This window comes from Lynx rufus, unplaced genomic scaffold, assembly GCF_022079265.1.
Source record: "Lynx rufus isolate CCGP_SWC_20201006 ecotype Redwood Valley unplaced genomic scaffold, mLynRuf1.p SCAF_1, whole genome shotgun sequence".
NCBI lineage: Eukaryota > Metazoa > Chordata > Mammalia > Carnivora > Felidae > Lynx > Lynx rufus.
Genome location: NW_025814823.1, coordinates 171,913,479 through 171,940,664, shown reverse-complemented (window position 1 = coordinate 171,940,664; position 27,186 = coordinate 171,913,479). Strand labels below are relative to the sequence as shown.

At 38.6% G+C, this 27,186-nt stretch overlaps 1 protein-coding gene across 1 annotated transcript in view; it reads left to right on the top strand.

The window, feature by feature from the left end:
• EPB41L4A (erythrocyte membrane protein band 4.1 like 4A) overlaps positions 1–27,186 on the top strand; it is a 256,160-nt gene that overhangs the window by 96,267 nt on the left and 132,707 nt on the right. The window contains exon 2 of the mRNA XM_047090213.1: positions 18,837–18,941. Within this exon, the coding sequence (XP_046946169.1) occupies positions 18,837–18,941 (105 nt within the window). The remainder of the gene's footprint in view (positions 1–18,836; positions 18,942–27,186) is intronic.

Here is a 27,186-nt window from a genome sequence, read left to right as displayed (position 1 = left end):
AGGGAGGGGGGCGGGGAGAGAATATGAGAATCTTAAGCAGGTTCCATGGCAGCATGGAGCCCAACGTGGGCTGGATCCCACGACCCTGAGATCATGACCTGAGCCAAAATCAAGAGTAGGATATTCAACTGACTGAGCCACCCAGGCGCACCCCAAGCTTTTTGAACTGTCTCTTCATCTAGCACCCTGATATAATCTAGCTTATAATTATGAATTTCATATGTATCCAAACTACTACTAGTGAGATGACAACACTCTGAAGTTTGTGTGATATGTAATTAACTCTTGTAACTCTTCCTCTCAAAACCTCTTGGGAAACTTTAGGTCACTTAAGCTTTTCTGTTAGTGTTAATGTAGAGGTACAACTTGGGTGCCCGCACAGCCCAGGGAGTGCAGCGGATTGATAACCTGGAGAGCTCATTCCCACACAACAGGGTAGCTGAGGGGATGCCCCAGCTGATTTTTGCCTTGTGCTTGGAGCTGCTAGAGGAGGCATTTGTACCATTTCCTGACTTCCCATATCACTATCTGCTAGTGAACAAAACATGGTCTTCCAATTTATGGCCTCTATGTTAACTGCTTAGAAGGACACAAAGATTGAGCAAGCGGCTTGTTCTGTCCCTACTTGACCCTGGACTCAGACTGGTCTCCTTCAACCTCTCTGCCTCTCGGGCTCTTATGTTTCACTTCCTAAGCTATTTCCAGTGAATTGTTCAGGAGGGAAAATAGACCCTTAACGGGAGGACATGCCAGCTGCTTGTTCCAAGACGGCTGCAATTGTGAATTACTCTGGTGTAGGAAAAATATCTTCGCATAAGAGAAAGAGTAAGAATAGTTGTAAGTATTGAAATGACTTAAGTGAAATGTTTCTTGGGTCACTTTGGGGGCTTTTATGGGGCAGAGTTATAAAGTGTCATAAAACCCATACTTGGAGCAGAACTCTATAGAATATGGACTACCGATGTGTAGGGCCTTCACAACTGTATCCTTCCACTTTTCCCCACACATTTCTGCCTCCCTTTGATCCCTGAAGAAGAGGACCTAGAGCCAAGCAAGGATGGGAAGAGGCACTGGGGGACTGAGAAGCGTTCTGTTGGGTGGAAGAGTGACTGGTCTGGTGCTTTTGGGGTGCCTCACATGGGAGAGGACAAGAGCTTTTCTTGAACTTTGTATTTTGAAGTAATTTCAAACTTAAAGAAGAGTTGCAAGAACAATGCAGAGAGCTCTTATGTACCATTCAACACACAAATTCAGGTGTTAAAATTTTACAGTAAAGGCTTTATCATTTTCTCCTCTCATACTGAATTATTTGTAAGTTGAAAGCCTGAGACTCATCATCCCTGAATGTGTTAGTGCTTGTTACCTACAAACAAGTGCCGTCTGCTGCATAATCAGGGCCCAACTGTCTCCATGTGAGGAAATGAGGTGCAATATGGCCACTGAAACCACAGTCCCCATGTAAGTGTTGTCTCTTGTCTCTGTTTTGTCCTTTAGAGCAAAAGCATCCAATCCAGATTATTCTTTGAATTTTATTATCATGTTGTGTATCTCTCCTTCAATCTAGAGCAGTTAGTACTTTCATGACATTATTTTTGAAAAGGCTGAGTATTTTGTACAACGGCTCTCAGTTTGGGCTTGTCTGATGCTTCCTCATTATTAAATTCAGGTTGTTAAGTACTTTTGGCAGGAAAAATGCGAAATTAACTTTGATGGTTTGTTTAAGGCAGAAGCTGTCAGGTTTTTCCATTGTGATGTTTCTTCATCCTTTGTAGTGAATAAGTATTTTGTGGGGAGATATTCTGAGACCTGGTAACTATCCCATTCCTCTGACTTTCACCCATGTGTTTTCATATTACTGATGATTCTTCACTGAATCAGTTATACCTGTGATGATCATCATCTAATTCTGTTGTTCCTTCTGTTTATTGACATTTTACTATAAGGAAGCACCTTCTCCTCTATTTATTTACTTATTCATTTTTATATTTATATTAATGTGGATTCTTCTTGGGGTTATAATCCAATCCTTTCCTTTATTTTGTTGCTCACATTATTCAAGATTTGACCAGAGTCCCTTCATTTTAGCTCCTATGTTCTTTGGAAAGGTCCCCCTCATTCTTTGAGAACTCCTTTCCTTTTTTTGTACCAAAAATTATTTTGGGCTGTTTATTTTCCTGTCTCAGTCTTGAATTCATCTGTATTCTTGGTGAAGGGGGATAATAGTATTTAGAAACCAAAGATATGGATACTAGATGTGGTCATTACTGCTGGGGTATCACTACTCCCATGCCCTCTTGGCACGCAGACCTAAAAGGCTGAAGTATATGTGTATAAATACCTGTATTTACCTAAACATATTAAATCAGGTACTCAAACCAGTACCTCCATGTCCAAAGCACATTCATTCTTGTTTTCTCCTTTCTCTCATCTAACTGGAGAAACCTGTCTTGTATTTTTCTCAATAAATGTACTTATTGCTTCATCCCTCAGTGTATAACCAATCTCCCAACTTGCACAGCCACTGCCCTCCTCAGCGGCTATCCTCGCCCAGATGCTTGTTTGGCTCAATCTCCAAACCTGCCATATAACCACCTTGTTTAGCCCAGATCTGCTGTCCATCTCTAATAAGTACCGAGGAAGAGGAAGGGACCTTTGTGGCTTTTCAACTGAAATTTGCAAGTACTCAAGTAAGAAGGGAAAAAAGGCAGAAGTGATATCTTAGGCCCCTCTGTTAAAGAGATGAAAGCAAAAAAATCATTCACGTGGGGCCCTGCATTTTAAGTCTGATACCACACTTGTCATTGTACTGTGGATTCACAGCAGCATGTGTGTGCCTCAGTTGCCATGGAGTTATCATCTGACTGAAGAAAGGTGGCCTGCTCTACTGAACATATATTGTGTTTTGTGTGAGGGAGTTTATATTTTACAGCACTTTGTTCACTTGCTTACATTTGAAGAAAAAAGGAATGGTAAGAATTTTTGTGTTATATGGGTGGATTTTATACAAGACAAAAACAAATTCCTCTTCCCAATCCTGAAAAAAATTCCAGCAAAATAAGGCCTTGATCATGATAATATATTGAAACAACACAGGAGTCTGGGAACATGTGCTGTGTCTTACCCACAGGGAGCACCACTTAGGAAAGAAAAAAACATTAGTACCAAATGGGAATTTCTAGTTAAGAAAATCAAATATTGGGGCGCCTGGGTGGCTTGGTTGGTGAAGCGTCCGACTTCGGCTCAGGTAATAATCTCATGGCTGGTGGGTTCAAGCCCCGCATCAGGCTCTGCATGGGCAGCATGGAGCCTGCTTGGGATTCTCTCTCTCTCTCTCTCTCTCTCTCTCTCTCTCTCTCTCTCTCTCCCCCTCCCTCCCCTGCTCACACGCTCCCTCTCTCAAAAAATAAATATTAAAAAAAAAAAAAGAAAACCAAATATTTATTATGATAACAATGGAGACTCTTAAGAGTTCCAGATAGCAAGCTAGTGCCATGGCACTCAGGGATAAGCTTCAAGATATGCCAGAAACAAAGGTGGAAAGAGGGGCTACAGTGCAGGCAGATTGAAGGTGGGTACACAATAGCTTTTAACCAGGAGTTTTTGAGGCTCTCCTATCTAATGTATGTGTTTTACCTATCTAACCTATAATGGGATGACACAAGTAATAGAGTGTTGGGTGTATGCTTTGACCACTCTTCATGGAGATCTGCATTTCTAGGCTGAGAACAACTGAGTTTTACCATTATTTAGTTGTATAACAGACTAACCAAAGTTGAGTGGCTTGAAGCAATAGCCACTTTATTATGTCTCATGTTTTGTAGGTCAGGACATTGAGCAAGGCTTGGCTGGACAATTTTTCTCCTTGTGTTGACTGGGGACACTTGTTGGTATTGACCAGGCAGTTGTGCTGTTCTAGATGTCTTTGTTCACAGGCCTGGGGTCTTGGCAGGACATCAAAAGGTGGGCCCAGCTGAACCCCACTCCTTCTTAGATAGTCTCAGGATCTTGCCACATGGTCTCTTGATCTGGATGGTTAGACTTCTTTCATGGTTGTCAAGAGTTCCAAGACACCAGCGAGGAAGCAGTCAGTCTTAAAAGCTACCTTGGAACTGGCTTAGTAACACTTCCACAATACCGTATCAGTGAAAGTGGTCATAGGCTAGGCCAGAATGAAGGAGCAGAATTAGACCCGCCTCTTGATGGAAAGAGAGTCAACAAGTTGGCAGCAATCTTCACTGCACCATATTTGGAAAAAACTGAGCATGAGATGGACAGGTTTTTAAAACCTAACCCTTCTTTCTATACAAAATATTGTTAATAATGAACATAGTACATTTAAAGTTTTGAAACAGTCTTTTCATCATTCAAATTAAAGTTTAAATGATTATATCTTAAATGAGGGATTATATTTATAAAACCCAGATCTTTGGCTTAACACATGTTCTCCTGTTCTATAAAGTTTATAAGCTTAAAAGTAATCACTTAAATGTCCTAAATCAAGGTTATTAATGAATCCTCAAGGTTTTCCTTTTGAAGATATATAATCCATTTTTCTTAAAGAAAAAGACATTGGTTGTGAAATGTCTTATATTGCCCAGTGTTTCACTGTTGAGTTTACTCTTTGACCTGTAATGAATAGACTAGATTGACAGTTTCCATTCACTTTAGGGTTCTCTTTATTAACTGTGAATTTTTTTTTAGCTCAAAGTTTAAATTTCAAATCATATTTACAGAAGAATTGCGAAGAGTAAGAGATTTTCTGAACACCCTTCACTCAGTTTCCCCTAATGTCAGTATCTTAATCATCTTATATTTGTCAAAACCAGGAAATCATACAGTCAATACACTGTATACATTACTAGTAACTAAACTGTGGATTGTTTTTGGATTTCAAGTTTTTCCACTAATGTCCTCTTTTTGGTTCTAGCATCTATTTCAGGATACCACAGTGTATTTAGAAAGATTAATTTTTGAAATTCATAACATTCATGAATTTGAAACCTTTAGAAGGTGTCCAAGACATAAAGGAGAAAGATAAAAATCTAACTTGTGTTACAGGCATTTCTGCTTATTGGGACTTAATTTTTTTCAATGCAAATTTGATGAAACTAAAGACTATGCTTTATGTTAGTTTTGAAATAGCTCTCCACTCTGGGAATTCGGATTTCTGTTGGCAAAGAATGCTGCTATCTATTATTTGATCTCTGAACTTCCTTGTGGACTGCTTGTTTTTTCTTTTGGTTTTATTACTGACAAGATTTTTGTGGACTCCTGTTCTAACAAAATTTATAAGAAACTAAGAAGCAAATGTTTGTTCAGTGGCAATTATGTGGCATTGGTTCTATTCCTAGAACTTCAGGGAGCTAGCCCTGTGACCTGTGGGCACCTCACTCATCTCTTGTGTCCCAGTTTCCTCATCTGCAAGCCTGTATCTCCCGATACATAAGAATCAAGAGCACAGTCTGTTTTACAGCACAATCTATGTGTCATCAAGAATGCATCCTTTAGTACAGTATGTACCTGTTTCCAAGATTTTTTGTCTCAGGATTTCTTTACATGCTTTATTTTTTTTTTTAGTTTTTATTTATTTTTAAAATTTATTTTGAGAGAGAGAGCGAGCATGCATGGGGTGGGGGGGGGTGAGGGGAAGAGAGAGAGGAAGAGAGGGATAATCTCAAGCAGGCTTCACCTTGTCAGTGCAAAGCCCTATGAGGGGCTCCATCCCACAAACTGTGAGATCATGACCTGAGCTGAAACCAAGAGTCAGACCCTTAACTGACTGAGCCGCCCAGGTTCCCCACCTTACATGCTTTAAAATTACTGAGGACCTGAAAGAACTTTGTCTATGAGGGTTATCTCTATGTATATTTACTGTATTGTAAATTAAAACTGATAAATTAAGAACTAATTCATTTAAAAGAAACTCATCACATGTTAGTGTAAATAATGTTTTTATGAAAATGGTTGTATTTTCCAAAACAAGACAATTTTAAGTGAGAAGAGAGTGACATTGTTCTTAGATTTTTGCATTCTTTAATATCTATTTTTAAATTTTTAAATTTATTTTTTCTTTGTTTTTAAAGCTTATTATTTATTTTGAGAGAGAAAGAGGGAGGGAGAGAGGGAGAGGGAGAGGGAGAGAGAGAGAGAGAGAGAAAATGTGAGCCAGGGAGGGGCAGAGAAAGAGGGAGAGAGATAATCCCAAGCTGTTAGCACAGAGCCCAACATGGGACTCCATCTCATGAATCATGAGATCATGACCTGAGCCTAAATCAGGAGTCTGACACTTAGCAGAGCCACCTAGGTGCCCCTATTTGCTTTTTTAAATATCTAGTTTAATAGAAGACAGCTGATTCTCATATCTGCCTTATACATTGTTGTGAGATCATATGCCATGTAATCTCTAGAAAATTGTATACTTGAGAGAGCAAAAATGATAAATAACAAATTACTGGCAATACAGGTTTGACTCACGGACTGCTGGAAAGGTCTCTAAGTCTTCGCAGGGATCCTCAGGCCACACTTTGAGAACCAGGGGTGTAAGAGAATGAACAGAGATTTTTGAGTCTGATATTCCTGGATTGGAATCCTGCCTTTACCATTTATTTCTGTGTGAAATATAAAAAATTTCTGTGTGAAATAGCCAAACCGCTTATCCTCTCCCAACGTCTGTAATCTCATTTGTAAAATGGGAATAAACATGCCAAGTTCACACAGCTCTTGTGGAGGGGATGAAATGAAACTAAGTGTATGAAAGCATTTACCATGTTCTGTAAATGTTGATGCTCAAGATTTACTCTCTTTCCTTAAAGATTAGTTGAGCAGAAGAAAAACATCATAAAGAATATAATAGGTTTAGAGAGGAAAATCAGGGAGTGAGATGTGGTAGTTTGTCAGCAAAGACGGCCACCAGTAATTCTTTCAATCACTCCCTATGTGCTCATGTTACTCCTCTTATCAAGAGATGGAGTGTGGTTCTCTTCTTTCTCCATCTGGGCTGACCCTATGACTGACCCTATGACTTGACTGATAGAGTGTAGCATGAGTGATGCTTTGCTGGGTCTGGGCCTGAAGAAACTTGGCAGCTTCTGCTCTTGCTTTCTCGGAGCCCTCAGTTATTATGGAAAGTCAGACTGTACTTCTGAGGCGAGAGGCCCGAGGTTAGGAGAGACACTGAGGAGAAGGACAGAGACCAAACCAGCCTCCAGCCATTGCTCAGCCCAGCTGAGGTATCAATATGTGAATGAAGCCATCATGGGTTCTCGAGCCCAAGTGAACCTCTCCAGCCAACACCAGATGGAACAGACACTAGCTTTCCCTTCTGAGCCCTGCCCAAATTGCAGAATCATGAGCAAATTCTTGCACGAAGCCACTAAATTTTGAGGTGATTTGCTACACAGTAATAGATGGTTAAAATGTTAGGTAAGTATGAGAAGAAGTTAATTAGTATGAACACACATATGAAAAATAGCACTTTGAAAAACAAACATTTTACTTAAAGTAAATTTTTTTAATGTTTATTTATTTTTGAGAGAGAGAGAGACAGAGCATGAGTGGGGGAAGGACACAGAATCCAAAGCAGGCTCCAGGCTTTGAGCTGTCAGCACAGAGCCCAAGGCGGGGCTCGAACCCATGAACTGTGAGTTCATGACCTGAGCCAAAGTCAGATGCTTAACTGACTGAACCACCCAGGGGCCTCAAACATTTTACTTAAAAAAATTTTTTTTTAATGTTTATTTATATGAGAGAGAGAGAGAGAGAGAGAGCGCGCGCGCGTGTGTGTGAGAGTGTGTGAGTGAGTGGGGGAGGGACAGAGAGAGATGGAGACAGAACCCAAAGTAGGCTCCAGGCTGTGAGCTGTCAGCACAGAGCCTGACGCGGGGCTAGAACTCACGAGTCATGAAATCATAACCTGAGCCGAAGTCAGATGCTTAAGCAACTGAGCAACCCAGGCGTCCCCAAACATTTCACTGTTTTTTTTTTTTAATGTTTACTTATTTATTTTTGAGAGAGGGAGTGCACAAGTGGGGCAAGGGCAGAGAGATAGAGGGAGACACAGAATCTGAAGCAGACTCTGGGCTTTGAACTGTCAGTACAGGACCCGATCTAACTCATGAACCATGAAATCACCACCTGAGCCATGAAATCACCACCTGAGCTGAACTGACTTAACTGACTGAGCCACCCAGGTGCCCCAAACATTTTGCTTTTTTAAAAAAATGACTAAATGGGTTTTTTTTTTTGTTTGTTTCTTTTTAGTTGCCTGGGTGGCTCAGTCGGTTGAGTGTCCAACTCTTGGTTTCAACTCAGGTCATCACCTCATGGTTGGTGAGATTGAGCCCTGCACCAGGCTCTGTGCTGACGGCACAGAGCCTCCTTGGGATTCTCTCTGACCTTTTCCCACTTGTGCACATGCTCTCTCTCAAAAATAAATAAATAAGCTTAAAGTGTTATATATATATTCCTCACCTAGAGGATGAAGGTAATGTAGTAAAAAACCAGCGGATGGTTGTTAACAATACTTGGTCTGAGAAGAAATTACCATTGGTGCCTGAGGAATCTCTACTCTGTGCCTCTATTTTGCCTTATCCTAACCGGCCTGTGCTAAAAATGTTTACCGTCATTTTTGTTTTCTCACAGAACTTGGAATCTATTTTGTTAAAGACACTAAATAAGAAATAGTGAATTTTTAAAGGCATAACATTAAAGAATTTTTTTAAGGGTTCATTCCTCCTTTGTGAAGGAGTAAACTCAAATGTAATAGTTATCATTCTGTGCAGCTGGTAAAAACCTGCCTTTCTGGTTTGTAATGTCATGTTAATCTGTAAAGGTGTTATTACTCATTCGAAGAATTCTTTGTTCTGGTTGAAAGCTTCCCTGATGGTATTTTCAAATAAACTTGTCCTATTTGGGATTCTTTCTCAAGATTATAAGCCTTTTGTAGCTCTGTTCTTGCCATAATGCTGCTAGTGTGTCAGTAATAAAAGTAATTCTATCTCTATTTGCTGAGATTTAAGTGGCATCTAATTCACAATCCAGAAATATGTCACAGGCATTTACTGTCATTTAAAAAGTAAATTAATATCTTGTAACATTAAATGAAAATTTTCTGAATGAAGTTGGAAAAGTCAGATGCTTCTTTTCTTCCTACTGTCTCCTATCCAATCTCTTCTGATTTCCTTATGATAAAAAACAAAATCCTGTCAGATTTTATCGCATAAAGAAAATTATATATCTCTATATAACTTTTATATATTACAACTTACTATAAGACCACTTTATTTTTTCAGATCTTACAGATTTCAGATATAAGACTTATTTCTTGGGGTGCATGGGTGGCTCAGTGGTTAAGCATCTGACTTTGGCTCAGGTCATGACCTCATGGTTTGTGAGTTTGAGCCTCGCATCGGGCTCTGTGCTGACAGCTCAGAGCCTGGAGCCTGCTTTGGATTCTGTGTTTCCCTTTCTCTCTGCCCATCCCCTGCTCGGACTCTGTCTCTCTCTCAAAAATAAACATGAAAAAAAATTTATTTTAAAGACTTATTACTTAAATGCTGTTTAGAGTCCATTGAGTTTGTTGGAATTACATAACACTGAAACAAATGTTTAAGTAAAAGTGAACTGTGTAGCTTTGACTCAGTGGGTATACTGAGGTCAGGATAAATGAATCCATCCATCTTTCTTTTTGCTTTCATCGCTCTGACTGGTCAGGAAAATGGAAATCTTGACAACGGACAGGAATCGAGGTTTAATTCACAGGCTACCATATTTACAGTATTGCATCTCTCTCTACCTTGTTTGCTGGCTCTTGGTATTCAGAGAATTTTTAGGGAGTTCTTACCATGTGTAAATTATTGAACTGCATGGAAAGGAAGTGGTGTATGCTCCTTAACACCTGCTTTCAAAATGTCTAAGTATTAGTAGAAAAGTTAAGAGAAGTATAAAATAGCTTCAATAAAGAAAATAGTGTTAAGTCTCAGAGGCAGGCAAAAATAAGAGGTTGAGTGGAGGCAGAGGTCATAGTGAGGTTGAGGAGATAAGGACAGGCTTCATGGAGAAGGTGGCATTTGAACTGGATCTTGAAGGATTAAGTGGGGTTTTGATGGTGCCAGAGCAAGAACGGTATCCCCTATAGAGAACAGCTCAGGCAAGCCAACGCCCAAGGAGCCCTCAGGAATTCCTTTCCTGAGAATTGTGTTGCCACACAGCTCATTCTCTCAAGTCTCACTAGTGGAGAGCCATTGTAGGTAGAAGACAACATTGTAACTTACTCATCTTTTTAAATGTACTTGGACATATTGCTAAGTGCTATGATTGCAGTTATATCTTATTTTCTAGTCTCTTGATGATTTTCTCATTTTGGTAGAGATTTTTCCCAGAAATGGTCAGAAAAAACTGATTTTGCTAAACACAATCCCATTCTTAACCCCCCTCCTCTTTGTTTTCTTTTGCCAAGTACTGAAAGAAGTAAAGCTAAAATTTTTTTTCCTTAAACTTAAACTAACCATCTGACTTAAGTGAAGTCCCCAGTGCCTCAGCATTTTAAGGACTCGGGGGCATGTAGCCTCCATGCTGGTATATCATGGCATGTAATGATAAGGGTTCCCTGCCCAAAGAGCTTAGGAAAAATTCAGATTAAAAAGTCTTATAGTAACTTTTTTGGGGGTAAATAGGGAGCATGAATTATTTACCTGTAAATATGGTCAACAAATTGACAGCTAAACACCATACCCCTATTTTGTCTGTGTGTATTTTCTTTAACGCCTCACAGTGCATGAACCAAATCCACAAAACAACTATCTCTGTGAACGAAAACAAGTAATGAATGACTAGTTTCTACTTGGCATATTTTTTCTTTGAAAAAATATTTTAATGCAAGTAAAATGTGTGCATCGTAAACTACTCAAATATGTAAAAAAGCTGATGATGATCAAGTCCTTCCTTGTCTCACTTTCTAGAAGTTTCTATCACTCCATGTTCCCATGACTTCTTCAGGGTTCTGATAGGGCAACCAACCGCTTACCCCATGGAGGTTCTTTGTATTATATTCTGGATGCATCTTTTTTTCTGGCATTTGTTAGCATGCTTTTTCCATCTTCTGGAAATTAATCATTTGCCGACATGTAATGGGTACTCAGTAGATATTTGAAGTCCTATGTTTCTTTCATAATATCCTTGATGGTATGTACTCATTCTTTTCTAGTAATAAATCCTGCAACTGGCCTGTTCCTGGCCCAGTGTACTTCTAGTTCTTACTTTGGCTCTCATGTCCATTCTCTGTCAGTTCTCAGTTTCTTTATTCAAGAATGATTGCTTCTGAACTTGAAGACTACCAATCTGAACTGCAAAATACAACCCACAGGCAATCTCTGAAGAATCCACATGAAAAGTGCAATTATCCCTAAGAGCAGGAGGCATAAATAATGGAATACAAATTGAAACAGGGTGACAGGGGACAGTGGACAGGGTGATTGGAAGGACTCAGGGCAGGACTGGCAGAAATGTGAGCTGGTGATGCATACCCCCTACCCTAGTAGCTAATTGACTGCTAGCACGCACGCTTTTTGAGTCTTGTCATATTACAGCGTGAGAGATGAGAAGTTAAGAGGTTTTCATGTACGTGTGTGCTTGAGGTAGTAACAGAAATATAATATCTTTGAGGTTCATCTGCCTCTGCTCCATGTTCACGTGTAGACATACAATATACAGAAATCTGTAGAGGGAATCATGGGATAATGTGTTTGTTCTTAGGTCAGCTCTGGATTCATTGTGTAACACTGCCTATTTTCCTTGTGGTTTCTCTGTAGAGGATGACAAAGAGCTAAAGGATGATATTTGTAAAGAATTGTAAGCACCAGATTCTATAAATACAAAACCGTTACAGTTCTGGTATTTTTGGAGTGATAGTTTTGGAAAATGGTGATTCCTTCTGTGCATGAAACTTCTGCTATTTCCATATACTTTCCGAATTGCTAAGCAGGTTTTCCAAGCATGCTTTTGTGTATATTCTTCATTAGCAGACTATTATTTATGCTTTAATAATAGATCATGTGTATGAAAAAGCTAACATTTCTCATGGAATGTTAGTTTCCATACAGGCATAAAGACAGCCTTGGTTTATATATATTTATGTATATGTACATGTATTTTCTCTAAAAACTCTGCCCCATTTCCGTGCTGTGATCTCAAGCATAATTTGTTCCTCTTCTGTTCATGAAGCCCTTCTTCACCTGCTTGGGATTGAGGATACAGGGCGAGTTGTGTGCTTCTGCTTGCTTTAGTGACTCTGTCCATGTCTAGAGAGAAGAGAGGATCCAGAGGAGAGATTAGATCAAGATGGAACACTAGGATTGTATGTCAGCCTTCCAGAAATATTTTGAAGAGGACAGATAATGTGCGCATTTTCCACAGCAGCCTGGAAAATAAAGAAGGTGGATCTCAGTCAGCCAGAAATCACAAAACAACAAAACAAAACAAAACAAAATTCCCGAAGCAAAAGGCAATGTGAAACGACTGTAGATGAAAACTGGAGCCCAGAACATGGCAGGAGGACTATGGGAGGGAGATGATAATGGAAGAAAGGTTGCTCCATGCTTAGTAATTGTGGCTGTATTGGGATTAGGAGAAGAGGCAAGCAACCATGAGAGTGATGCCACAGAGGAGGTGAGATAACCAGTGTCTTTGCAGTGATTTCCTTTCCTGGTCACTTAGAGTTAACTACTACTGTTGGCAACCAGGAAACCTGCCTGTTATGCTTCTGTTCCTACGATAAACTGTTGGTGTTCACGATATTTTTAGATACCATTCGACCCAATTTTCTGTACTCTGAAGATTTTTATTGAGGGCCCTGACATGGCTCTTAGGTCCAAATGTACATAATCAGTGTTCCCATGGGGCAAGGGAAGGGAAGCTGGTGGATTGCCTGGCTGCTCCTATTTAGTACCTCAAGAATGCTGGGAAACCTGGCATGGGAATCAATCACCACTGCTCCTCATCCCATTTGATTTCACTTCCGGATGCCTCTGCTCTGGGACACCCTACCACTGGGAGCCATTGCCATGAATGAATTTTCAATTCTTTGTCTGTCTTTGCGTTACTTGCTCAGAAGTCAGAGTCCTTGGCTGAAACCAGGTCATGTGCTGTGGCTCAGCTGCCAGGAGTTGTGGTACGGAGTCTATTTCCTGCCTCTACCAAGACTCACATAGTGCAGGGGTCTTTTCAAATAGGGAGGGGGTTTGGTATTATATACCTAGAACAAAAGAACTATACTGGGAAATTATTTATTAAGAATATTTGACATTAGAACTTCTTTTAATGTAACTCCTAGATGATTACATGATTTTTGTCCTTTCAGATTTCCATAAATGACGTGATAAAATTATCACTCATTTTTAATTAAAAATCAAGACAAAATAAAACAAAAAAAAAACCCCAAAAAGACCAGAAATCAGGAATAAAATGAACCTTCTATTTGATAAAGGGTATCTACAAGGGCTATGTAGCATCAGTATACTTAGTAATGAAATTTTAGAAGCAATTACATTTAAGTCAGGAAGAAGATTGGGATTATTGTTCTCACAACTATCAGTTATCCTTCTATTGAGGCCCCAGCTAATGCAGTAAGAAAAAGAAACAAGTATGGAGGAGGAATTTTGAAAATTTTGAAAAGAAGGAACTAGAACACTTACTATTTGTAGTAAATAGTACTAAAAAGATTCCACAGACAAATTCTTTTCACTGATACATGTTTAGCAAGATGGCTGTGAAATAGACCAATGAAGAAGAATTATTTGCTTGGCTATTGATTATATATTAGAAATCAGAAAGTATAATGTAACAACAATAAAACTAAAAAATAGATAAGAATATGCCCATATTAGTTCCATTGCTGCATAACAAATTTCTAAAAGTTAGTAGCTTAAGTATACGCCATTTATTATCTCATGATTTTGTAGGTCATAAATCCAGGATAGCATGGCTGGGTTCTGTGCTTGATCTCAGAAGGCTAAAATCAAGGTGTTGGTTGCCTGGGCACTAGTATGAAGGCTCTAGGGCAGAATCTGCTTCCAAACTCAGGTTATTAGCTAAAGCCAGTTCTTGTGGCTGTAATACTCAGGTTCCCATTTTATTACTTGGGGCCTACTCTAAGCAGCTTGAGGCTGCTAGCATTTCTGTCTTAGGTGCTCCCTCTATCTTTCAATTGGCAAGGACCTGTGGAGTTTTTCTTCTGCTTTGAAAAATCTTTGACTTCCCTTATGCCTTAGTCTTTTGCTGGAGAAAGTGCTTTGCTTGTTAGAGTCCATGTGGTTAGGTCAGATCCCCTCTAATGATCTCTTGATATTAAGGCCAACTGTGACCTATAACATAACACAGTTATAGTAATGACAGTTTATTTTACCAGATCCAGGGATTAGAACAGGATTTATTTTTAGGGGGAGAGGGGCACTTTATAAACTCTGTTTGCCACAGTGCCTGAGTAGAATTTTATAATACCAACATGAAAAAAAGTATAAAACTTCCTTGAAGGACATAAAAGAAAACCATATAGGTTTCACTTTTTTTCACTCCCCAAGTCATCTAGTCTGTCAATTCAATTTAATTCCATGCAAAACCCCCTACAGAATTGTTTATTAAATTAGCAAGCTGAACATCATCCTTAATGGGGAACAACTGAGAGCTTTTCCCCTAAGGTCAGGAACAAGACAAGGATGTCTACTCACACCTTTTTATTCAACATAGTACTGGAAGTCCTAGCCACAGCAATCAGACAACAAAAAGAAATCCAAATCGGTAAGGAAGACGTGAAAGTTTCACTATTGGCAGATGATGTGATACTATATATAGAAAACCCTAAAGAGTCCACCAAAAAAACCTGCTAGAACTGATAAATGAATTTAGTAAAGCCATAGGACATAAAATCAGTGTACAGAAATATGTTGCATTTCTGTGCACTAATAATGAAGCAGCAGAAAGAGAAATTAAGAAAAAAAAATTTAATTGCACCCAAAATAAGATATCTAGGAATAAACCTAACTAAAGAGGTAAAAGACCTATAGTCTGAAAACTATAAAACACTGGTGAAAGAAGTTGAAGGTGACACAAGGAAATGGAAAGACATTCCATGCTCATGGATTGGAAGAACAAATATTGTTAACCTGTCCATACTACCCAAAGCAGTCTACACATTTAATTCAATCCCTATCAAAATACCAACAGCATTTTTTACAGAACTGGAACAAAGAATCCTAAAATTTGTATGGAACCACAAAAGACCCTGAATAGTCAAAGCAATCTTGAAAAAGCAAAGCAAGGTAAAGCTGGAGGCATCACAATTCTGGACCTCAAGTTATATTACAAAGCTATAGTAATCTAAACAGTATGGTACTGGCACAAAAATAGACACATAGATCAGTGGAACAGAATAGAAATTCCAGAAATCAACCCATAATTATATGGCCAGTTAATCTTCAGTAAAGCAGGAAAGAATATGCAATGAGCAAAAGACAGTCTCTTCAGCAAATGGTGTTGGGAAAATTAGAAACGTGCAAATGAATGAAACTGGACCACTTTCTTAAACCATGCATAAAAGTAAACTCAAAATTGATGAAAGACCTAAATGTAAGACCAAAAACTATCAAAATCTTAGAGGAGAGCACAGGTAGTAACCTCTCTGACAACCACTGTAGCAGCTTCTTTCTAGGTACATCTTCTCAGGCAAGGGAAACAAAAGCAAAAATAATCTATTGGGACTTCATCAAAATAAAAAGCTTCTGCACAGTGAAGGAAACAGTCAACAAAACTAAAAGGCAACCTATGGAATGGGAGAAGGTATTTGCAAGTGACATATCTGATAAAGGGTTAGTATCCAAAATATATAAAGAACTTACACAACTCCAGCAAAGCAATTCAGTTAAAAAATAGGTAGAAGACATGAACAGACATTTCTCTGAAGAATACCTATAGATGGCCAACAGACACATCAGGGGAATATAAATCAAACCTACAATCAGATACCACCTCACACCTGTCAGAATGGCTAAAATAAAATACATAAGAAACAATAGGTATTGGCGAGGGTATGGAGGAAGGGGAACTCCCTTGCACTATTGGTAAAGATGCAAACTGGCACAGCCACTGTGGAAAACAGTATAGACGTTCCTCAAAAAGTTAAAAATAGAACTACTCTATGATGCAGCAATCACACTGCTGGGTATTTACCCAAAGAATACAGAAACACTAATTCAGAGGGATACATGCACCCCTCTGTTTATAACATCATTATTTACAACAGCCAAACTATGGAAACAGCCCAAGTGTCCATCAATTGATGAATGGATAAGGAACACACACACACACACACACACACACACACACACACACACTGCAATATTACTCAACCACAAAAAGAATGTAATTTTGCCATTTGTAACAACATGGATGGAGCTAGATAGTATTATGCTAAGTGAAATAAGAGAAAGACAAATACTACATGATTTTACTCATGTGTGGAATCTAAGAAACAAACCAGCAAAGGAAGAAAATAAGAAAATCAAGAAATAGACTCAATCAGGAGCACCTGGGTGGCTAATCAATTAAGTGTTTGACTCTTGATTTTAGCTCAGGTCATGATCTCACAGTTCTGTGGGATCAAGCCCCGTGTTGGGCTCTCTGCAGATGGTGCAGAGCCTACTTGGAATTCTCTCTCTCCCTCTCTGTCTGCCCCTCCTCTGCTCACTTTTGTGCATGCTCTCTCTCTCTCAAAATAAACATTAAAAAAAAAAAAGAAACAGACTCAATTATAGAGAACTGAGGGTTATCAGAGGGGAGGTGGGGGTAGGTGGGTGAAATAGGTGATGGGGATTAAGGAGTGCACTGCTCATGATGAGCATCAGGTGATATGGAACTGTTGGATTACTACATTGTATACTTGAAAGGAGTTTAACACTGTATGTTAACTACTGGAATTAAAATAAAAACTTAAAAAATAATTAGCAATCTGGTTCTAAACTTCCTCCAGTAGAGAAAAATGTATAAGAATTTGCAAAGACAGTTTGGAAAAGAATGATGGATACCAATACATTACATTAAAATTGAAGTCATTAAAATCATTGAGGATTGGTTAAGGAATAATCCATGGGATAGAATAAGGGCTACTTTAGTAGATGATGAAGTTTTTATCATATCAAAAAAGTAATCATGAACTATTCAGTAAACAGTGGTGCTGTTGTCTATCCATTTGGAAACAAAATTAGGCCCTTATCCCAAGCACAAAAATAATTTCCAGAATGAAGAACTAAATATACAAAGTAAGGAGAATTTGCTCATATACCTCGGATTAGAGCATGCCTAACCCAAATGCTAGAAAATGCAATTGGTTAGTAAGCAGATGATGGAACACTTACTTTTGTAAGTATATGGAAAATGCAAATTAGAACAGTTACCCTCTCCCCTGTTTTGCTCAATCAGATGGGGAAAATTTTGCTCAGCCAAATGTTGGCAAAGGGGAAACATACTTCCATTGAAGAAGTTGTAATGGTCTTTCTGGCAGTGTCCATTGTAATGTTAAGTATGTGTATCCTTAGAAAGAGTAATTTTGCTTCCAGATTTGTACCCTAGCTAAACACCTAAGTACATGAGCACAAAGAAGCATTTACTGGATGTGGCATTGTTACTATTGGAGAACATGTCCCAAACCAAAGATCCATCATGGAAGTGCTTTTGTTTATATATCATCCAATGGATTTTGAAAAAGACACCAATTAAGTTTAATGAAGGTAATTTAGAGGAAAACAAAAATACCTATGGGTTTTGTAACAAGAGCTCTTTTCTCCCAGTGGGTACTTTTATCACCTCTTATCATCCATTTTATAATACATTTAAGCAAAACATTTCCCTTACATTACAGATTCATTTTCTAAGAGCAGTGCAGTTTTGAGTACCCTCCATATATGAGCAAGCACAGAATGGTAATTCTCTGGGGAAAAATTCAACTGAACAAAGCCTTACTTCCTTAACACAATGTGTCACTTCTTGGGGATTTCTCTTAACTACCCTGTTGTACCTGCCAATGAGGGGCAAAAGAAAGGAAAAGTCTGTATCTGTACAGAGAGCACTGAAATGGATTATTTTCAAGATTAATGTCATATGTGGAGTGGTGCTTGCTGATTAAATGTTTACCTTATATGTGTGATAATTGGTATTTAATATTTTAGATCTTAATATATTAGATCTTACAAAGCAGCCAGGGGAAATGTTCTCTTTACGTCTGTGCTCATATGAAAGAGATAAAGTAAAATTTCTTCACAAGGGCTTTTCAGAACATTAACTTTGGCAGCTTTAATCTATGGGTTTAGCAGTTGAGGATTGAAAATAAAAGCTTTGGCTATTGTCATTTTAATTCTGTGTATCTTCTGTGTTAGTTGTGAGAATGATGCTGGAGGTGAAAATTGCTTTTTAAAGTGAAAGAACTGTGGGATTTAACCAAAGTGAGTGGTGTCTGATAAATTCATTAGATGCTTTTCATATAAAAGATTATCTTTATTAAGAGAAGAATTTTGTCCTGAAGATAATTTACAGTCCCTTAAGAAAAGAAGCTTATATTAATTAAAAACCCACTACAATTTAAAAATCGTTTTACAAAGCAATTTCTTGAATACACTTTACTTGAAACCCTATTTTTCTTTGTAATTGAGGCAAACCTTAAAGAGGGAGCTGTGGGCCACTAAAATCACTTACACTGTGGGCAAAGCTAATAGAAGATGAGAGCTGTGCCCATGTCCCACTGAGAAAGAGAAGACACCTTGTTAAAAAAGTAAAACTGTGAATTATTTTTGCAGAAGTCAACGAAAGGTTCTGTTGTCCTTGACCACGTATTCCGACACATAAACCTTGTGGAGATAGATTATTTTGGGCTGCGTTACTGTGACAGAAGCCATCAGACAGTGAGTACAATGACTTCATATTAAATTTTTCTGGTTATAAATTTCACTCTCTCTCTGGCTTTTCCTGATGTGGTTTTAGGTAGGCAGTTTCTTTGTAACTGAAAATGATGTTGAAAACCTTTAACATGTTTTCCCTTGCTAATGTTTTTTTTTGCATTTTGTTTTCTCTTCTGCCAAAAGTTTGTAGAGTTGCAGGATTCACAACTTCTTTGTGTGTGTTTCTGTTTGCAGTGGACTTTCCTGGTTTACATTTTTAGAACCATATCCTAGAGAGTACTTTTCATTTATGCTGTTAGGAGAACTGAATAAGCCATGTAATAAATATGTTAGGAGGCAAGTGGCTAGTCTTGTTTTTTTTTTCTTTTTTGTGGCTAGTCTTTTGAGGCCACAGATATTTACTTACTGCCTTTTACGAAAGTTAATGGTTAAAGAGAGAAAAAATGCAGTATTAAAAAGGTACTTACCTAAGTTTTAGAAGTTGGATGAGTAATTATAAAATAAATAAGTAGGGGCTTTCATTCATGAGCTTGATGGAGTAAGTAATAAAGGCAGCCAAGTTTTTGGTGTCTGATGTTAATCATTCACGAAGTTTAACTTATAACATCTTTCTGGCTGGTTGGATAGTAGAATTACTAAGAAACTACATTGGTTAGTATAGATTCTATATGGTTATAAGGCTGAAAAGCGATTTCTTGGATGATAAATGAGGAAAGACTTTGGAGGTGGTGGTTGGGGGTATGAAAGGATATTCATTAGTGACTTCCGTTTTAGTCTGAGGAATATCTTAACCTCAGACACAGTCTTCTTGTGCAAAATGCTTACCTTACCTTAAAAATCCTGTTTGGCTTTTATTTTCATGCTATTCAACTCCTGTTGGAATAAAGATTTCCTCTTCTTTCTTCCTCATTTCTCGCAGCCTCCAGTGGATCATCTGGGGTCTGTTCAGTGAGGCACATGATTGTCTGAGTGGGTTTTTTTCTGTCCTGGTCACAGGAATGTGCTAGGATGAGAAGAGACAGGCAAATGGAATGCTATTCATGGTGGTAACTTGTGATTTTTCCTCAGCTAGTTTCATAATCTGTTTTGTTTCACAGGGGGATTTCACAAAGCAGGAATAAAAAATTGGGTGTGTTGGTTAGCTTTCCATAGAGAGGAATAGCTTTCTAAAGGCAAGCGGTCATTAAGGCACACTTCAAAGAAAGGGAAATGGACATCTTCAGGAGTTGCCTGAATTCTATCCTGTATAGGACATAAGTCAATACTGCAGAACTGTAAATCCATATTGAAAGATTAAATTGAAGGCTATCGAAGCTATCTTGCATCACATTCATATTTTTGAAAGAACATTTTTCCTAGCAGAGAACACCACTGGTTCCTGATCTTATCTGGTATGTCAGACCATGCCTGGAAAGATTGACTGTCGTGCTAAAATTATATAGACTTTATCTCCCTCCTTTTTTTTAAACTTTGCAAAGGAAAAAAACATATGAAAAAAGCCAGAGATGTTCAAACAATGGCCTGTATCATTGCAAAAAGAATTAGCAGTTGATACTGATAAATAGTCAAAGTTTTCTAGGGTTTATATTAAGATCAACATTTTTTTTCTCCTACCTTTATTCCTAAGGGTTGGCATTTGTGATAGGGTTTGCGGTGCAGGTTTTAGAAGAAAATAAATTACAGTTAGAATGAGAAAGCTCTTAAGTCATGTTTTTTGATATGGTAAGAACATCAGGTGTGTAAATCACATGCAAAATCTATTTTTTGCCTCCTGAATTTAGTTCTTTGTAGTGAACAAAGATAAAGTAGAAGTGATTTGTAAATATTCCTTAATCTTTTCACATCAAAATGTATTGTCTGATTGCTTTATATATATATTTTTTATTGTAGGAAGCTGTGAGAATAAGGTCATGAAAATTTGCCCCTCCTTTACGTAACCATTACATCAAAGCATACTGGAGGGCTGAAGTATATATCCAGGTAGAAATGTGATTCCATTACTGCTTGGCTTCTTTTGGGTATTGAGGCAGAACTAAGGATTTCCCTCAGGGAATAGCTCTGGCAGGCTTTTCACTCCAGAAGGGCAACCACCCAAGGCACAGCTTTGTTTCTAGGGAAATTGTCAGTGAACCCAAATTCACATTTCTCTATCTTCTATGTTAGTAGGAGCAGCCCTACATAGCTCTTAGTTACTTAAGGTAAAAATTTAAATAATAACCATGTGTTAGAATGGCACAGGACACAGTGAAAAATTTGTCTTTAAAAATAATGATTTCTGTGAATTTGCTTGAATTACTATCCATTAGATTGGATTTTCTGCATTGCTTTGATCTTTTTCTGCACCAAAAGGTTTGCTTTTAGTAGGGAATGCTTTGCAACAATCTTGAACATAAATAAGATCTACATAGAAAAGACTTGGAGGCCCTAAGAGGGACCTTTTAGGTCAACTCTTAAGACAAATAAAAAGAGAAAGTAGGAGAAGGAGCTAGGGGTAAAAGGGAAGAAAGATGAGGATTAAGAAGAAGTGTCTCATATCAGTGAGAAGCCCTAGGCTCCCTCCCTCCCTCCCTTTGGCAGTGGGTAGTGCCTTGGGGCCATGCCTAGACTCTGGCTGGGGGCAGACTGAGAGGCATATCTCTAAGGCACATGGACCTCACATAGCAGGGAACTTGTCTGTCCTAGAGGAGCAGGGTAACCAAAAGGCTGGATCTAGACATGTCATCATCACCACCATCCATCACCATCTTTGTCATCAGTGCACCAGAAACTGTTGAACATTTTCCACATGTGTCATTACCTGCTCAAAACAACTTTGCAAGCTAAATATTATTATCATACTATCAGAGATGAAGAAATGGAAGCTGAAAAGGTTAAGCCACTTCCCCAAGATCACATAACCAGCGAGTATTAGCACCAGAATTCAGACGCAAGGCTTCGTGTGTCCAAGACCTTCAACCACACAATATCCCGACTTGCTTGCATGTAAGATGGAATGGTTTTGCAGATGTAGGATACTAAGGAATTATCTTCCCCAATTTATATACTTAGGGTTTGTTGAGAGGAGTTAAATGGTATGTTCCAACAAGTCCTCTTCTCAGATTGACCTGTGGCAAGAGGGTTTATTTAGGCCTTTGTGTATTTATGCTTTTATGTGGTCGTTCAACAGCAATTTAAAGAATGCCTAATATGTGTAGGCCCTGTGCTAGAGCTCTCTCTGTTTTTCACATAGTCTCAGGAATTCTGAGGAAAGGAAATTTGCTGCCTGGAATATTAAATGAAACACAAGTTTTATTAAACTGTACATTTCATAAAACCAAGCCCTAGGAAATTCATGTAACAAATGCATTGATTCAGGTGTCACCTATGTGTAAAGGGTAACAGGTAGGCAGAAGCAAACGTTTGTAAAGCAAACTTCTCTCCACGGAGTACAGCTGACTTGGTTTGGAAGATTGGGCACCATAATTTCTTAACTTCACTTTTGAGGTAGGGTCTATAAAAGAACCCCTAGGAAGTAAAAGCATTTCTTCATGCAGACATGCTTATTGGGACTGAATTAACACACAATGCTGTCTGCCTCAATTCAGGCTTAGTTTTATAAAACAGTCTCTTAAAGATATGCAGTGGGGTTCACATACTCGCCCTTCCTTTTCCTAACGATACACAGGAGACCACTTAGCCTGGGCATACATCCTACTTTCTGCTCTGCTTTGGCTTGTGTCATTCTGGTTCTTTCTTGATGAAGACTGACCTGTGCAAGGGATGTAGCTCTTTCATTTCAGGGCCTTGGTTCAACTTAACAGAAAATTCCCAGCCTCAGTTTAAGGTAGATGAGAGGAATTACGAGAACACACATAACAGAAAGACCCAGATTTATTGAAGGACCCTGCCACTTACTAGCGGTAAATATTTAAAATTCTCATATATACTGACCATTGCTCTAGAAAAGCAGAACTTCCAGAGAAGATGGCTCTCCCCAGTACATTCTAGGACTGACTGTCTTCTATTTGGTTGCTAGCCCAGCAGGAACACCTCATTCTCTGCATATGGTGTGTAGCTTGGCAGTTCAGCTTGGTGTGTCTTTGCTTTGAATGGGTTCCAGGTGTCTCTTGGCTGAGCATCCTAATCCCCAGCATGTGTAAATATCACCTTACATGGCAAAAATGACTTTGCACTTATGATTAAGGATCTTGTACAAGGACATCATTCTAAATTATCCAGGTAGGATCATGTAATTAGAAGCCCCCTTAGACACGACAGGAGAGTCAGAGAGACAGAAATATAACAGTGGAGGCAGAGGTCAAAATCATGTGATTACTGGAAGGGGGCCTTGATCCAGAGAGTGCAGGCAGCCACTAGAAGCTGAAAAATCACAGAAACGGATTCTGTCCTGGAGCCTCCAGAAGAAACAGCCCAGCGTCTTAGTTTAGGTTGGCTCTAACAAATCACCATGGACTGATGACATAAACAAGAACTGTTGATTTCTCGTAGTATGGAGGCTGGAAACCTGAGATGAGAGTGCCAGCATGATTGGGTGAGAGCCCTCTTCCAGGTTGTAGACAATCCAGTTCTCCTTGTAACTTCACGTGGCAAAAAGAGCGTTAGCTAGCTCTTCTGACCTCTTCTTGTAAGGGCACTAATCCCATTCATGAAGGCTCACCGCTTGTGACCTTAATTATCTCTCAAAGGCCCCACCTCCAAATAACAACATATTAGGATTAAGGCTTAAACATATGAATTTGGTGGCGGAGGGAGCAAACATTCAGTCCATTGTGCCCCGTGAGACCATTTTGGATTTCTGACCTTCAGAATTGTAAGATGATAAAATTTTGTTGTTTTAGGCCAAGTTTATGGTAATTTGTTACAGCTGCAAAAAAGAAACTAATACACGTGGTTACAGCGGGAAGCATTTTAATTTTGCTTGCTCGGTGGAAATATAAAGGCTTTCTTGTTTACATTCACCAATTAGGCACAAACCTGAAAGACCATTACTTTCCTGGGTCATTATAGTCTCCATCCTCCTGCAGATGCTCAGGACTTCTCTGTGATTAGGGCTTCATGTGCATCCCCAACTGTCTGTGAGCAATAGTAGTTGCTTCTTCACGATTAGCCAGGTTCCTTATTATGGGGGAGGGATGATGAGATCTATTAATGATAGGCAGCGAATTGAAATTACAGCACAGATTTCTTTAAATAATTGGATGAATTTGAAATTACTCTGAGACTGGCAGAAACTTGAGCCATCTCTTGGGTGTTCAGAAGTTGCTGTAAGTGGAATGTGATGTGGTAGAACAGATAACTAACTGCCTTTGGAGTGACAACACAAGTCTGAGTCCTGAATGTTCAAGTCACTTAATTTTTCTGAATGTTAAGAAGAATAATGCACCCTCCCAACTCTCAAGATTGTTACAGGACAAAAGTAGAGAAAATGTGAAGGCTCTTTGTAGATTATTAGGTGTGAAATGTGTAGAAAGCCTTTCATGTTGAAACTGGGACGGAGGAAAATACTACTGGTGATGTATTTTTTTTAAAAGGTAGAGTAGGGGAAGGGAGGAAACAGTCTGCAGGATAGAAGAGACAAAGTCAAATAAGCTCCATACTCTTAAAGATCTCTGGAGATTTTTGAAGATGAGTCTAATTGATATTGAAAGCAGTAGTAAGGAGAAATGTGATATCCCAATATTACTTCGGGTTTTAAAATGAACAGTTATCATGTATTACGTTAATGTTAGCCCTTGGATCCCCTTTACAAATTTCTCTTTCAAAGGCAGAAGTTCAATATATGGATTTTTTCAGAGTATGGACTTCAACCTGGCTTTGAGACTGAGGATGTTGGATCTTCTGCCCTATGACTTCAGAGGTCAAAGGAGGAAAATGTGTAGCCTGGAGATACAGCCAGCATGCAAATACCCTCTTCCTTCAGTGAACTCTTCTTTTGCTTCACCAAGACAATAAAGACAATCAGATGGTAGCTTCCCAACTTCTTGACCCTTCACACACTCTTAGTCACTTCTTACTCATCCTTCCTTTTCCTCTCACAGTAGAAGAGCCCCAATGCCTCTGACCTGGATCTTCTCATTTTATTTTATTTTTTTAATTATTATTATTGCTTTTTATCACTAGCCCTGGCCCTCTCCCTCCCTTTTCCATCCTTTCCTTTAGAGTTTGGGCATGCTCAAGTCTCTATCGTTTAAAACTACGCTTACTCCATACCCATGCCCTTATCTGTCTATCGCCTTATTGACTCCCTCTGTGTCACACCTAACCTCCAGGAAGCGTTGTCTAAATTCATTGTCTCCACTTCTCAAATCCTGTTTAGTCCTAAACTTCTCACAGTTCAGCTTTGATACCTATCATGGCACTGAAACTGTCCTCAGGGTTTCTGGTTGCTAAATCCAAGTGATAATTTCAACCCTTGTCTTTCTTGACCTTATGGTTGAGTTGACCCTAATGACTCACCCCTTGAAATCTCATTTTGTTCTTATGACAATACATTCTCCTGTTTTCTTATTCAGGTTTTCTTCTGGTTATTCCTATTCAGTCTTGATGATCATTTTACCTTTGCCCCTTCCTAAAAATGTTGGTATGATTTTGTCAATGATTTTCTAATGCTCTACCTGGATACAGGCTCACCCATTTAATGCTATTACTTCTGGCACTATTTGTCTCTGAAATAACTTCATTAAAAAATATAAACTAAACTATGTATACATTTGTATGCTTCCCCTTCCCCAAATGCTCTGTTACTGAGCAAAAATGATCCCTATCCATTGAGCACTAGCAGGTAGGCTCTGCCACATAAGTAAATGGTGTTCTTCTTCGCATCCTGATTTATTGTATTTTGCAGTGTGAGATTTCACTTTATGTAACTCTGTGTTCTGACAAGTACCCATATTGACCTATAAGATGTGTAAGTGATGTGAGTCCTGTTTGTTGCAAAGAAAGACAGAAAGTTGGTCATGCTGGATTATTACAAGTTGAAACTGTTATAGCCAAGACAGGGAAACAACCTGTGTCTATCAATGAATGAATGGGGTCAAGATGTGAGATTATAGTTATATATAGATTATGTATGTGTGTGTGTGTATATATAACTATATATATGTATATGTATATAGTAATGTATATGTATAGAGTTATATACACACACACATAATATATAATTATATATAGTTATATATATATAATGGAATATTATATAGCCATAAAAATAAGGAAGTCCTGTTTGTGGCAATGTTGCAGTATTTTTTACCTCAATACCCGAGGTTTGTTGTCTCGCTGCTTTAAGGAGTAAAGAGGTGGGCACAAAATGAGCGGCAGGCAAAAGTTTATTAGAGAAAGGAAGAATAGTATGAAAGTTCTCCTTATAGAGAAGAGGCATTCAAAAGTGAATATCCATAACAATAGACGAGGGTCTTTGTTTTATAAGGTTCTGGTCAGCCCTTCCCCTACCATTCCCCCTTATTCCTTCTCAGGTTCTACCCTTATTGGCTCCATAGCTCTAAGTGCTGGGCTGTTCCATTCCTGATTGACTATTTCCATTGTATGCAGGGTGGTCTACGGTCATATCATTCCTTGTGGGTCATGTGTTTTATGGTCTACTACTTACTTTTAATTAGGTCTTTAGTCCAATTCCTGAGGGAAACCCGAGGTGGTGGTGTCATTCTTATGAGGAACTTTATGCGTGAGGGGGTTTGCTGTGGTCAGACATTATTCTAAAATATGTGTTTTTTCCCCCCACCCATGGACCTCAGGTCCTAATCTTTCCCTCTCTGCTTACTGTATCCTATCTTTTCCTATCATATTACAACATGACAGACCTTAAATGCATTATGCCGAGTGATATAAGACAAAGACAATTACTGTATGATCTTATTTATATGTGGAACCTGAAAAACAGAAACAAAAACCAAGCTCATAGATACAGAGAACAGATTGGTGGTTTCCAGGGGGGTAGGGGAATGGGATGGGTGATGGTGGTCAACAAGTAAAAACTTCCAGTTATGACTTCTGAGGATTAATGTACCATGTGATGACTGTAGTTAACAATATTGTATATTTGAAAGTTGCTAAGAGAGTGGTCCTTGAAAATTCTTATCACAAGAAAAAATAACTAAGGTGATGGTTGTTGACTTCTGTGATCATTTCACAGTATGTACATATATCAAATCATTATATTGTACACCTTAGACTAATACAATGTCATATGCCAATTATATCAGTAAAACTGGGCGGGGGTGGGGCTTTGAAA